The sequence below is a fragment of the Mytilus californianus genome, unplaced genomic scaffold (genome assembly GCF_021869535.1).
Source record: "Mytilus californianus isolate M0D057914Y unplaced genomic scaffold, xbMytCali1.0.p SCAF_12, whole genome shotgun sequence".
NCBI lineage: Eukaryota > Metazoa > Mollusca > Bivalvia > Mytilida > Mytilidae > Mytilus > Mytilus californianus.
The window spans coordinates 48,796,540-48,812,101 of NW_026262604.1; the positions used below are offsets into that span (position 1 = coordinate 48,796,540).

The window sequence follows — 15,562 nt, forward strand, 5'->3', positions numbered from 1 at the left end:
TTTTATGAAACCAGGGCTAAAAAATGTACAATGATAGTAAAATGAAAAATGCAAATTGAATTCAACAAACATTTACAGCTGTTGTAAACATGAAATAAATTATACCTAATGAAATCAATGACAAAAAATCTGTGCAACCAAATCAAGTTGATTTTTGTTAAAACAAGGCCAAATATTTTATTTGAGATATCGGAAACATGTACTTGGTGATTAATACTTTAATTTGAGGTTTTCAGCCACACCAAATAAGTTCCATGTTAAATTTACAACCTGTCCATTTAAAAATAATCAATTTACAAAAACTAAAAACTAAGTTGATAAAAATTTCATAAACAATACAAAAAAAGAACAAAAATAAACAAGTCTACTAAAACTAACAAAAAATCCCCCCATAAATATGCAAGTGTGAGAAAAAGATTAAAAAAATTGAATGGCCTCATCATCAGAAGATATACTTTATATCTATCATAAAATACATACATAGCTGAAATACTTTAATATCTTCCTGAAATACATATTAAGTTTGATTTACATTAAATTTCTGATAAAAAGTATGAAATGGGGAGACTGTAAGCTGAATCAATGTATTATCAAGTTTTATGTGTTTGCCTGAAATTTGGTTTTTGTTAAGCTGCCATCTCATATCTACCTCATACAAATGTGGAATATCAACACAATGTATTCAATGAAGGAAGTAAAGGGTTTTTTTTAGTGCTAAATGGGCTATTCCATTTATTTAAAATGAATGTTGGAGGTGAGGAAGGGATATTTTTTTTAGACATGGGTTGTAGGTCATTTTTAGCAAAATTGCTCCAAGAATGTATATTGATTGTAGGGGAATTTTTCAATTCCCTCCTACACTCCCTCGTCCATTTTAATGGAATAGCCCACACATGTTTTTGTGCTATAAGACATTTATTAACCATGTTTTGTGCGAAAATAGAAATGTCAAGTCAAAAATGAATTTTCAGTTAATAGCAGCATCTCAATTCTTATCTTAATTTCTTTTCTGCACATACCTCCCCTTTACGACCCTCTTCAATATACAACATAGGTTAGGCTGATTGTTTCCAAACTCACATCATAAAGGGAGATAACTCACATTAAAAAGGGAGATAACAGAGATATATTTCTAACTATTTAAGATTTCATTGGGTTGAAATATGAAGCATATTTCTGGACAAAAGTAAATACTTGTGATCTCATAAAAGAATGAAAACTTTTATCATCAAAATTATAACCAAATAGATATACACCTGAAATAAGTTGTCTGCTTCTAGTGGTAAGAAGTTGTTTAAAATCAGAGAACAAATGACCCGACCATAAATCTAATTTAAAATGTGGTTTTATGTAAAAATATAATAGAAAATTGCAAATGACTACATCTGAGGGATATTTATTCCAATCTAAATACCTGAGAGAAAATATTTTTGACAAGTGTGATTATGGGCCCGTGATTATAGCAGAATAAAAATAAAATATTTAGGGTGCCAGATTCAAGTTGTCATTGAACAAGGAATTAAATTCTAAATGAAATACAATATTTCTTTTAAGTTTGTCATATGAAGATTGAACTGAAATTTGACCCTTAGAACCAAATAATCATAATAAATAATTATCTTTCTTAAAATATATCAACAACATTTAATTATGATGTTCTAGGAACCAACCAACCTTAACCTTACACTCAGCAAATAGAAAAAGGCAAAATTTACATAGCTCACAAAAATCAACAAAAACACAAAACATATATATTATCTAGTCTAGTCAAAATAAAGACATAAATATTAACAATTCTTCCCTGTGTAATAACAGTAGTTGCTTAGCAACTATTTATAACAGATCTATGTCTTTATGCAATCAAAAACAGTTGTCAGGCATCCACTGATAACAGATCTGATAGTTCCATGGTTACACTTGACCCTGACCTTTGAGGTAGCGTAGAACATACGTCAGAGCAGTCTGTAACTGAGGTTGTAGCTTGTAACATTTTAGAGATTAAATCTCCACTGTCTTCAATGTCATGGTTACCATGACTACCCGCGATTTGTCCATGAGGAGCACCATTAGCCTGAGAATTCTCACATGATGGTAGCACTTTAGAGGTAGCGTTATCAATATCATTTGAATTTCCTGATGATTTTCGGTCCTCGTACTTATAGCCTCTTTCAGAGTTTTTATGAGGTAACGTTGGGACATTCCCGTCCGACTGGCTATGAGTAATGTAAGAATCTTGATGAGAATTATCAGACACCTGCTGTGAACTTTTTGATGCTATCAGTGCTGTGTGTTCGCCTACCTTCAAAATACAAAAATTTATGGACCTTGTGATTTACCTATTGTAAAGACACCTGACTATTGTTAAGATTGTGAGTTGGTTTGCCTATAGCTGTAAATTATTTTTCTTTTGTGTTGTTAGGTTGCTGTTAAATTAATGTATACCCCATGTCTCCTTTCATTCATATACATGTATTAAATCGTTTAGGTGACCTATAGTAATAATATATGCTTCTAAATCTAATGTAAAAGTAATTGGTTTCAAATTTTAACTTTAATGATTTTTCTTTTATCTAACATTTTATAGGTCAAGAACTCTTTGATTAATTTGCATAGTGTACAGTTACAGATAAATGGGTATTTGCCAAGAAAAAAATCTGCTATAGATATTTTTAAATATTTTTTATATATATCCTGTGGCAGTGCAATTCAGTGGTTGTCTTTGGTTGCTGTTTGACATATTGTTTCCTCAATTGAATTGTTTCATATTTGTCATGTCAGGAACTTTCATAGCTGACAATACAGTACAGGTTTTGCTCATGGTTGAAGGCTGTACCTTGAAGCACAAACTTTAACATGTCAGCGATCAAAATTACTGGTTGGGTAGGACGGGAAACCCCTAAACACATACCTTTTGATGTAGATATGTGTTTATATATCTACCACTCACCTGTCCATTAATAGGACTAGCAACATAAGCTCTGATTTTACCATTAGGCTGTTTCCCATTACAAAGGTAGATCACTCGACCATTACCTGGGAATCTCACTGTATCATCAGGACCCTAAAAATACATTTATTCACTCATTTACAAACCTATATTAGGGCCTTCTATATGTTTACTCATTTACAAACCTATATCAGGGCCTTATATATGTTTACTCATTTACAAACCTATATTAGGGCCTTATATATATTTACTCATTTACAAACCTATATCAGGGCCTTATATATGTTTACTCATTTACAAACCTATATTAGGGCCTTCTATATGTTTACTCATTTACAAACCTATATTAGGTCCTTTGTTTACTCATTTACAAACCTATATCAGGGCCTTCTATATGTTTACTCATTTACAAACCTATATCAGGGCCTTCTATATGTTTACTCATTTACAAACCTATATTAGGGCCTTCTATATGTTTACTCATTTACAAATCTATATTAGGTCCTTTGTTTACTCATTTACAAACCTATATCAGGGCCTTCTATATGTTTACTCATTTACAAACCTATATCAGGGCCTTATATATATTTACTCATTTACAAACCTATATCATGGCCTTATATATATTTACTCATTTACAAACCTATATCAGGGCCTTATATATATTTACTCATTTACAAACCTATATTAGGGCCTTATATATATATATGTTTACTCAAATACAAACCTATATCAGGGCCTTATATATGTTTACTCATTTACAAACCTATATCAGGGCCTTCTATATGTTTACTCATTTACAAACCTATATCAGGGCCTTCTATATGTTTACTCATTTACAAACCTATATCAGGGCCTTCTATACTCATTTACAAACCTATATCAGGGCCTTCTATATGTTTACTCATTTACGATCCTATACTAGGACCTTCTATATGTTTACTCATTTACAAACCTATATCAGGGCCTTCTATATGTTTACTCATTTACAAACCTATACTAGGGCCTTCTATATGTTTACTCATTTACAAACCTATATTAGGGCCTTCTATATGTTTACTCATTTACAAACCTATATCTACAAACCTATATCAGGGCCTTCTATATGTTTACTCATTTACAAACCTATATCAGGGCCTTCTATATGTTTACTCATTTACAAACCTATATTAGGGCCTTCTATATGTTTACTCATTTACAAACCTATATTAGGGCCTTCTATATGTTTACTCATTTACAAACCTATATCAGGGCCTTCTATATGTTTACTCATTTACAAACCTATATTAGGGCCTTCTATATATTTACTCATTTACAAACCTATATCAGGGCCTTCTATATGTTTACTCATTTACAAACCTATACTAGGGCCTTCTATATGTTTACTCATTTACAAACCTATACTAGGGCCTTCTATATATTTACTCATTTACAAACCTATATCAGGGCCTTCTTTATATTTACTCATTTACAAACCTATATTAGGGCCTTATACATGTTTACTCATTTACAAAGATGTATTGACCCTAACTAGAGGCTCTTGAGTCTCTCACCCAGATCCACTGTCAATTCATTTATTTTTGTGGGTACAAATTTTTGTGGATTGAGGGAACTTTGTATTTTCTGGGATTTTTAATTTCATGGTTTTGCCGAAGTCTGCATACAAGCCTATAAAACATGTATACTTCGTTGAACATTTAAATTCATGGTTCACATTTACTCATAAAATTAGTGTCCCATGAATAATAATAAATCCAGAGTATGTTAATTTTCAACATTAAAGACTAAAATATAATTCATGACTAAGATATCTTTTTTGTTGATCTTGTATTGCTGAGAACTTTTTCTGTTTTCACTTTCTCTCTATCTGTTATAATGTTATTCTTTAAAGAGCCTTTTGATCATATGACTCTTCAAGTGTTTTTGGTAGTAACTGTAAATTCAGAAATTATTAAGTACATTTATTATTGTGATTTTTGAGTAATGGACAAAAATACAAAATTTATTATTGCCATTTCAGAAAAACTTGCATAAAGATATATGTATCAGTTATCAAAATGTGACTTCTTATTATTTGGATCCTAACCCGGTCGCATTTTTTGCATTGATAAAATCCTCAGGATATAGTTACGATACTGTTGTCAAGTCATTAAAGATTGCATATTTTGGCGTTAATATTGATTCACTTATAGGGTCTTTGCATCGGCACTAAACACATTTATTTAAAAACCAGTTGTTGGCATGACACGGGTTATGTTCTTCTCATGTATGTTATGATGGTATGATACTAAACCCCTAACGGGAAGGATTGTGCCTGATATTCATATGATGAAGACATAATCTTTCAATCAGTTTAATTGAAGTCTGGAGCTGGCATGTCAGTTAACTGCTAGTAATCTGTTGCTATTTATGTATTATTGTCATTTTGTTTATTTTCTTTGGTTATATCTTCTGACATCAGACTCGGACTTCTCTTGAACTGAATTTTAATGTGCGTATTGTTATGCGTTTACTTTTCTACATTGGCTAGAGGTATAGGGGGAGGGTTGAGATCTCATAAACATGTTTAACCCCGCCGCATTTTTGCGCCTGTCCCAAGTCAGGAGCCTCTAGCCTTTGTCAGTCTTTTATTATTTTTAATTTTAGTTTCTTGTGTACAATTTGGAGTTTAGTATGGCGTTCATTATCACTGAACTAGTATATATATTTGTTTAGGGGCCAGCTGAAGGACGCCTCCGGGTGCGGGAATTTCTCGCTGCATTGAAGACCTGTTGGTGACCTTCTGCTGTTGTCTGTTCTATGGTCGGGTTGTTGTCTCTTTGACACATTCCCCATTTCCATTCTCAATTTTATCACAATAATTTCTGAATTTACAGTATACACCCTAATTAGCTTTCATTTTGTGGGGTATGAGCATTCCTGATGTAGATAAATCTTGAATAGCGCTTCTCATAACAAATTATACTGTTTGCTATGGATTTTGCTCATTGTTAACCTCGTCATTTGGTCTCTGGTGGAAAGTTGTCTCATTGGCAATCATACCACATCTTCTTATTTTAATATCATTTTCATTTTTTTAAGAGTTTTCCATATAATAACCAATAAAATGCTTCGCTGGGCGCAGCTTGATACGACCGCAGAGGTCGAACCCTGAACAGTTGGGGCAAGTATGGACACAACATTCAAGCTTGATACAGCTCAGAATTTGGATTGTGATTAAATATTTGACACAGCATAGGTTTCTGACACAGAAAGAATGTGGTCTAAGAACTTCAATTTTTTTAATTTACCTATTATGGTCCAATGTCCAAAATCAAAATACATGGTTAGATTCAGCATATCAAAGAACCCCATATATTCAATTTTTGTTGAAATCAAACAAAGTTTAATTTTGGACCCCAACTTGGACCAACTTGAAAACTGGGCCCATAATCAAAAATCTAAACACATGTTTAGATTCAGCATATCAAAGAACCCCAAGAATTCAATTTTTGTTAAAATCAAACTAAGTTTAATTTTGGACCCTTTGGACCTCAATGTAGACCAATTTAAAAAACGGGACCCAAAATTAAAAATCTAAATACACGGTTAGATTTGGCATATCAAAGAACCCCAATAATTCAATTTTTGATGAAATCAAACAAAGTTTAATTTTGGACCCTTTTGACCTCAATATGAACCAATTTGATAGCGGGCCCACAAATCAAAAATCTAAATACATGGTAAGATTCAGCATATCAAAGAACCCCATATATTCAATTTTTGTTGAAATCAAACAAAGTTTAATTTTGGACCCCAATTTGGACCAACTTGAAAACTGGGCCAAAAATCTAAAATCTAAATACATGTTTAGATTTAGCATATCAAAGAACCCCATATATTCAATTTTTGTTAAAATCAAACAAAGTTTAATTTTGGACCCTTTGGACCTTAATGTAGACCAATTTGAAAACTGGACCCAAAATTAAAAATCTAAATACACGGTTAGATTCGTCATAACAAATAAATAAATGTGGTCAAAGATTTTACAAATCTAATGCGCCATACTGGTCTTCCTTTATAAATATGCATTTCTTTAATCATAATTTAAAAGCAGTGTAAGGGAAGTAACCAAAACGTTGTATTTGGATTACCTCCCTTACACTGTTTTAAATTATCTTAATTGTTCATTAACCATTTCTTTATACATAATTTAAAAGCAGTGTAAGGGAGATAATTTCAATGATGTATTTGATTTATCTCCCTTACACTGCTTTAAATTATGTTTTGTACTAAAGTATTTGTCCATTAATGAGGACAACCTTGTTTTTCCCCCTTTTTTGCCCCTAATTCTTAAACGGTTTGAGCAATAACCCCCCAAAGCAAATCCTAACCATCCCTTTGTGGTATGGAAACTTGTTGTATAATTTCAGAGAGATCCATACACCGTTCCACAGTTATTGTCTGGAAACTAGAAAATGCTTATTTTTGGCCCCTTTTTGGCCCCTAATTCCTTAACTGTTGGTACCATAACCCCCAAAATCAATCCCCACCTTCCTTTTGTGGTATTGAACCTTATGGTAAAATTTCATAGAGATCCATTCACTTAAACTAAAGTTAGAGTGCGAAAACTAATGCGTCTTCGGACGACCATGCCGGACGACGACTACGACGACGACGCCAACTTCATACCAATATACGACCACAAAAATTTTTTTGCGGTCGTATAAAAAGTTCCCTAGCTTCCTTCATAGTGAATGTAATAATAGGCACTTACCTTAGTATCTGACAGTGCATTTTCTTGTATCATTGGCAGTCGTGAATCTTCATCAACCATTTGATAAGAGGATCTCCCATTATGGTTGCTGAGGTAATGCCCAACATTTCTATCACCAAGGTTACCATTGACTCCTTGTTGGGCCATATACATTCTAGCATAATGCCTGTAATAAAAGCATGCAATGGGTCAGAAAGAAAAATATGATAATACCTTAGACACATTAAAAAGCAATAAGTTGAGAGGAACAACAACATTGTGCTTCCCCTCCCAAAAAAACAAAAAAGACAAGAAAACCAATAATAGTAAATAAAAGCATTTTACACAAAAAATGAGATAAAATGACCCAAAAGAAAACCATGAGTGAAGTCAGAATTTCTGACAGGTAAAATGGACCTGAAGGCAGATAATTGGTATTAACCGTCTTGGCTGAATTCATTCACCTACTTGATCTAGAGTTTCAAAGATGTACAGTTTTTTGGTTAGAAATAAATTGAAAATACAACAGTATAGTCTTCACCCTCACTTTAAAAAAGACATTCATTCATTAATCAAAATTTGAGACTGAAATTGTTTCCCTCCGTATAATATAATGTTGCCTTCACCAATATCAACTCATCTGATGATGTGAGTTTTATGATTATGGAGTACTAATATTTAGAAAAATTCAAGGTTTCAGTATAAAACAAGCATTCTGAGAGTATTGCATGGCAATACATAGTCCTCTACCAGTTAAGAATTCATTGTACTGGAACAAAATGCTAACTTGATCGATAACTTGTCATGGTGTAAACTATATAACAAATATCAAGTCAATATCTTCAAGCATGATGAAAAAAAGTGTGGAAGACTGAGTATTTGAGTGAATTTTCTAAGTCCAAGGACCATAACTCTGCACAAAATCATCAGACCGGAACAAAATTCGTACTTGATCTGTGACTTGTCATGATAAAACTATATACCAAATTTCAAATCAATATCTTCAAGCACTAAGAAAACTAGAGGCTATCAAGAGCCTGTGTCGCTCACCTGTATTTACTGATGCTTTGGAAATCATGTAAAATAAGGTTAAAATCATAATTAATAGTATTAGATATTATCTTAAATATCATTATAATATCTAATAACAAAAAACTGCAAAATTTCTGTAAAATTACTAACTCAGGGCAGCAAACTAACAACGGGTTGTCGGATTCGTCTGAAAATTTCAAGGCAGATAAATCTCAAATTGATGCACATTTTTGTCACCTGTAAGATTTGCTCTAAATGCTTTAGTTTCAGAGATATAAACCAAAAACTGCATTTTACCCCTATGTTCTATTTTTAACCAAGTCAGCCATGATGGTTGGAAGGCGGGGTCGTCGGACAAATTTTTTAAACTAGATACCCTAATGATGATTATGGCCAAGTATGGTTAAATTTGTCTCAGTAGTTTCAGAGAAGAAGATTTTTGTAGAAGATAACAAAAATTTACGAAAAATTGTTAAAAATTGACTATAAAGGGCAATAACTCCTAAAGGGGTCGACTGATAATTTTGGTGATGACAACTTATTTGTAGATCTTACTTTGCTGAACGTTATTGCTGTTTACAGTTTATCTCTATCTATAATAATATTCAAGATAATAACCAAAAACTGCAAAATTTCCTTAAAATTACCGATTCAGGGGCAGCAACCCAACAACAGGTTGTCAGATTTGTCTGAAAATTTCAAGGGCAGATAAATCTTGACCTGATAATCAGTTTTACCCTATGTCAGATTTACTCTAAATGCTTTGGTTTCAGAGATATAAGCCAAAATCTACATTTTACCCCTATGTTCTATTTTTAGCCATTGCGGCCATCTTGGTAGGTTGGCGGGGTCATCGGACACATTTTTAAAACTAGATACCCTAATGATGATTGTGGCCAAGTTTGGTTAAATTTGGCCCAGTGGTTTCAGAGGAGAAGATTTTTGTAAAAAGCTAACGACGACGACTACGACGGACGACGGACGCCAAGTGATGAGAAAAGCTCACTTGGCCCTTTGGGCCAGGTGAGCTAAAAAGTGTTGAAAACTGATTTGCTGGACTGATGGATGGACAGACAGACAGACAGAGTGCAAACCTAAAGTCCCCTTCGACTTCGTCAGTAGGGGACTAATTACAATTATAATCCTCAAAAAATTCCATGAAAAATTACAATCATCATGTATTCAAGCACAAAATCATAAACATTAGAGAGCATTTAAAGCATAGATTGTATACAATTCACGCAGTTGGCCTACCCCAAGCTATTTTGAGTGTCTTAAATTCTCCTAAGGTATGGACACTTGTCTGTCATATTATAAGACCGTTGACCTTTAAGGGGTTTCTTCATTTTAATTCGTTCTCAAGTTGCTGTCATATTGTTATTTACATAAAAGTTCATTCGCCACATTTCATATATACTGCACAATAATCAAAGCACCCATGATTTTTACAGTGTCAATATTTTTGCAGAAAAGTAGACACATAGTTACCCATCTTTGTCTAACATAAATACAGTTACCTAAATTGTCTAACAATTACAACACAGAGTTACCTACCTTTGTCTAACAATTACAACACAGAGTTACCTACCTTTGTCTAACAATTACAACACAGAGTTACCTACCTTTGTCTAACAATTACAACACAGAGTTACCTACCTTTGTCTTACAATTACAACAACAATACAGATGACGATACTACTGAGTCCTATGGAACAGCCTATAATTATACCAAGTCTCTGGTCCTTCAAAATACCACCATCATCTGTAAATTATAAATAATAACATCTCTGAAATTATTCCATCATTTTTCCTGCCCACTGTGGACGCAGCCCTGAATCCAATTTAATTTTGGAATTTGTCAAAATGTTGAAAACAGAAACTTAACTTGTTTATTACAAGGTATTTAACGAATGTTCAAATCTTATGATGAAAGAAAAGTAAGGAATGTCCAGTCCATCAGGTGGGCAAAAGTGACCACTCTGTAGTCTCTCCTTACATGGACATGGGGAAATGACAAAATTAACCAGATCTGCTCTGTGAATATCAAGGTCAAATATCATGGTTCAATACCAAGGTTAAATATCAAGGTTAATACCAAGGTTTAATACCAAGGTTTAATACCAAGGTTAAATATCAAGGTTAAATATCAAGGTTAATACCAAGGTTTAATACCAAGATAATAATATCAAGGTTAAATACCAAGGTTAATTATCAAGGTTTAATATCAAGGTAAAATATCAAGGCTTAATACCCAGGTTAAATATTTCTGTGTACACACTGTGTTAATAGTAAAGAGCAGTACAAACTTTCAGTATCCTAATCCAGACTGTCAAGACCCCATATGTTAATACTGTATTACAAATTAAAGAGTTTTGTGGTAACCAAAATAAAATAAATGTGGATAGTGTCCACATGTGGACACAGATGATGCCCCCGCTTGCATATCATATAGTTATTAAGGGACATAACTGAAGAACGGTTAAAGTGACGCTACCCAAATTTGAACTTGATCTGAGTTTTGTGGTAATAAGCATTGTATGTAAGTCTCATAACATTTGGTTTAGGCTAACTTAAGTAGAGAACAGAAACTAAAAATTCAGCAATTTTTCTATTTGTAAACACGCAAATCTCTACAACGGTTGTGTATAAGTTTTATAACATTTGGTTGAAACAAACTAAAAAACTCAGCAATTTTTGTTTATAAAGGGACATAACTCAAGAATGGTAAAAGTGTCGCCACCTTATTTCGTACTTAATCTGTATTATGTAGTAATAAGCATTGTGTATAAGTTTCATAACATTTGGTTGAGGCAAACTAAAGTTAGAAAACGGAAACAAAAAATTTGTACTTGATCTTAGTTTTGTGGTAATGAATATTGTGTATAGGTTTCATAATGTTTGGTTGGGGCAAACTTAAGTTACAGAATGGAAACTAAAAATTTTGCAATCTTTCGAATTATAAAGGGGCATAACTCAATAATGGTTAAAGTGACACTATCCAAATTCAACTTGATCTGTGTTTTATCAGTGGAAGTCAAAATTAAACATTGCATTGTATAAAGCATTGATTGTAGTTGATTCAACTATAATCATGGACAAAGGAAGATAACTCCAATTTTAATATAAATTACTTGATATTTACAAGAAAATAAAAATTTTGCAATTTTTCCATTTATAAAGGGGCATAACACAAGAACGGTTAAAGTGACGCCACCAAAATTCAAACTTGATCTGTGTTTTGTAGTAATAAGCATTGTGTATAAGTTTCATAACATTTGGTTGAGGCAAACTTAAGTTAGAGAACGGAAACTAAAAATTTTGCAATTTTTCCATTTATAAAGGAGCATAACTCTAGAACGGTTAAAGTGACTCCACCAAAATTCAAACTTGATATGTGTTTTGTGGTAATAAGCATTGTGTATAAGTTTCATAACATTTGATTGAGGCAAACTCAAGTTAGAGAATGGAAACCAATTTCGGGACGTATGGACGTACGTATGAAGGAACAGACGGACAAGGGTAAAACTTAATGCCCCCACCGCTACAGCGGGGCATAAAAACAAACCTTCATTTTCTCCTGGGCTGGGGTGCCCGGCTTGGTCACACTTTAAAGTACAAATCCAGGCTTTGAGCTCCACTGTCCTTGATGGGTGACTTTCACCTTTGTTGGTACAAGCTCTGACTTTGAAGTAGTAATTAACCTTGTTACTTATACCATTAATGGTCGCTTTAGTCATTGTACCTGTTCAAAATGATTCAAATTTTAGTTGGTTGTAATTTGCATGGGTAATCAAAGTTTGACATAAAGAGGCAAGTGACTTTTACTCAAGATAAGTCATGGTTTGACAAAGTTATTGATGTCTAAATAGACTTTAACCACTGGCTGCATCTAAATATTGATGATGCCAAGGGCTGAATGTTGTATCACTATGAAATTAACAGATAATGAGATGTATATATGTGGTCATGGAATTTTTTATTACTGTGAACCATCTTATTTTCGAGAGTGATTTATTGGCCTTTGTGTACTTTAGGAAATGCAATCCTTACAAGGCTATGTTAAATTCTAACCCTAAATCTTACCCATACCTAGCCCTAGCCCTTTAACCTAACCTCACTGTGAAAGGGCTAATCTGCAAATTTACAGTACTGTAAATTCAGAAATTATTGCGAGGTTTTTATTAATGCGAATAATGCGACTGGGCGAGTGTCGCAATAATAAGGACTCGCATTATGATATCTGATACATATATCTGTATGCGGTTTTTCATGGAATCTCAATAATTAATCTCGCATTTTTATCCATTTTTCAAAAATCACATTAATAAATATATGCAATAATTTCTGAATTTACAGTATCTAGTGAATCTACTTAATGAAAAAGAAAATGCCTTTTCTTTTGTAGATTTATTTCAATTAATACTTTTTCCTACCATTTTTCTCAAGAGAATGCCACAAGTCTTCAGGGTCCTCTCTCTGTTTGTTGTACTGTATGACGTAGGAGGTTATAACACCATTCTGTTTAGATGGAGGATCCCATTGTAGATTAACCTTGTCTTCACCTACACGCTCTATGTACAATTTCTCTGGCGGAGAGGGCACTAGGAGAAAAAAAAATTAAGTTCATAAGGCTTTCACACACAGAAGTATAGCATAACATAACATGATATGCCAAAATTAATTGAACCCAACATAAATATTTGACCCATAGATTTGAAGTTCAAGTCATCCAAGATCAAGAGTTACCTTATGTTGCTGTATTTTGTGCATTCAACCTAGTACGTATTGCTGATTTCTTTCTTTGTATTCAAATCCTTGTGCATTGATAATATTGAAAAATAAAGCCATTTCAAACTTTTTTTCAAATTTTCATGTATCATTTTTGTATTATATCTGTACTTTAATTTGAATCATTTTCACAAAATTGATCTGAAAATCAAATGAGCATGAAAGTAAACCAGTATTTACATTTTTACCAGTTTCATGTTTTGTCAATGTCTTTGAAGGTTTTCTATCTTCCTTTCTATAGGACTTTCACATTAGGTAAATGGAAACTTCAAACAAATTTTTTTTAGCCAAGCTGACCCTGCTTTTGACAGAAGAAAAATTAATAAATTAGAAAATCCTATTTTTGTTTACTATATATACCGTCTTCCAGAGTTCTAACAACAACAGGATCACTGAAGATTCCATGGTCATGTGATGTGTGGGATCTCACTCTGATACTGTAGTAAGTATAAGGTTCAAGATTCTTCAGCTCATACTCCAATGCATCACTGTAATAAAAAATATTATAATTATGAGGTTCAAGATTTTTCAAATACTCTAATGCATCACTGTTATAGAAAAAAAATACTCTAATGTATCACTTTAATAAACTAGACAAAGTGATGCCCCCGCACTCCACTCTGAAGTAACTGTATTATGACAAAGCCAATGTAGGACTTTCTTTGAGATATTATTGTGTCTGGGAGACACAAGTTATGCCCCTGCAGATGCAAAGTGTTATTTTAAAATACACAAAGCTGAGCATGAAAGCACATACTGTGGATTCAATATTATTCGTTGGATACTAATTTTCGTGGATTTCGTGGGTACAGGTGAACCACGAAATTAAATGTTCAACGAATAACAAATTTTCTATAGGATTGTATGCACACCTTGGCAAAACCACGAAATTAAACATCAACAAACATGCAAGTTTTCCTTAATCCACGAAAATTGGTACCCACGGAAATAAATGAATCCACAGTAGGTCTTTGGTTCACAGTAGGAGGATTATCCGGAAACACTATGCACCTCTTATGCAAGTATATACTCCAAAAATGACAAAGTTCAACTATCTCCCAAAAGAGCAAATATCAATACAAATCAAAACCCTGACCACATGCACACCTTCAATATATGTACAAACAGCTAGCAAAGTGAAAACTTCCTAGCATTCAAACTGTAGGAGGAGTTATCTGGAATAACTATATACCAATAATGGGAGGGACGGACAGATGGAAAGACAGACAGAAAGATGGACGGACAGGGGTAAAACAATATAAAAATCATATATATAAATATAAGATTTAAGATTCTTCAACTCGTACATAAATGTATCACTGGAAAAAAAAATTGAGATATAAATGTGAGAGTCTTTTATAGAAGATGTGCGTCACCTGCCATCTGAAAATTATATGAGCAAAAATTGGATAACTCTACGTTTTGGTATTGGAATTCCCAAATATACCACTGATAAAAAATTCAAATAGCATGAGCACATCCTTCTCCACATGTGTCACGTGTTGCTCATGTTAGTAGAAACCTGTGCAAGTTTGGTTGAATTCTATCAACCCATTTGTAAGAAGCTGAGGATTAACCAAAAGTGTGACAGGATGACAGAAGTGATCACTAGATATGGCTACACTTTTTCTGTTAGGCGAGACAATAAAGAGAATAAATTCAAATTGATTTTGTAGTAAGTTGTTTAACATATCCGAGCTGATCTTATAGTTTGTTTGCTTAAGGATCTTCCAATCTGTTTGTTTCTATATGTAAATTAGCTAATTAAGAATTCATAGTTAACCTAATGAACAGAGACTTCTTTCATGCATGAAATAAAAACACTTAAATAGTTATGCCCAAGTTTGTCCTGAACATGCATGAAATATTTGTCACTGGACATAAGGCAAACAACAATCAATCTAGTATCCTAAGATCTTCTTCAGAAATATATCTAAACAGACAACTCAATATAAGGTTTCAATGCTGCAAAAAAAGGGGGTCTAATCAAGCTCTGCTGATTGATAAATCAATTGTGATAACAGTACCATACTTTATGGAGTAGGCCTGAATAAAGGGAA

General features: G+C 33.1%; 1 protein-coding gene across 1 annotated transcript in view; it reads right to left on the reverse strand.

The window, feature by feature from the left end:
* Window positions 1-1,507: 1,507 nt before the first annotated feature.
* Window positions 1,508-15,562, reverse strand: part of LOC127721944 (protogenin-like) — a 106,346-nt gene continuing 92,291 nt past the window's right edge. Inside the window, exons 15-21 of the mRNA XM_052228791.1 lie at window positions 13,863-13,990; window positions 13,148-13,315; window positions 12,280-12,456; window positions 10,371-10,476; window positions 7,704-7,869; window positions 2,948-3,061; window positions 1,508-2,299 (exon numbers count right to left, since the gene is read on the reverse strand). Coding sequence (XP_052084751.1) covers window positions 1,874-2,299; window positions 2,948-3,061; window positions 7,704-7,869; window positions 10,371-10,476; window positions 12,280-12,456; window positions 13,148-13,315; window positions 13,863-13,990 — 1,285 coding nt within the window. The 3' untranslated portion in view covers window positions 1,508-1,873. The remainder of the gene's footprint in view (window positions 2,300-2,947; window positions 3,062-7,703; window positions 7,870-10,370; window positions 10,477-12,279; window positions 12,457-13,147; window positions 13,316-13,862; window positions 13,991-15,562) is intronic.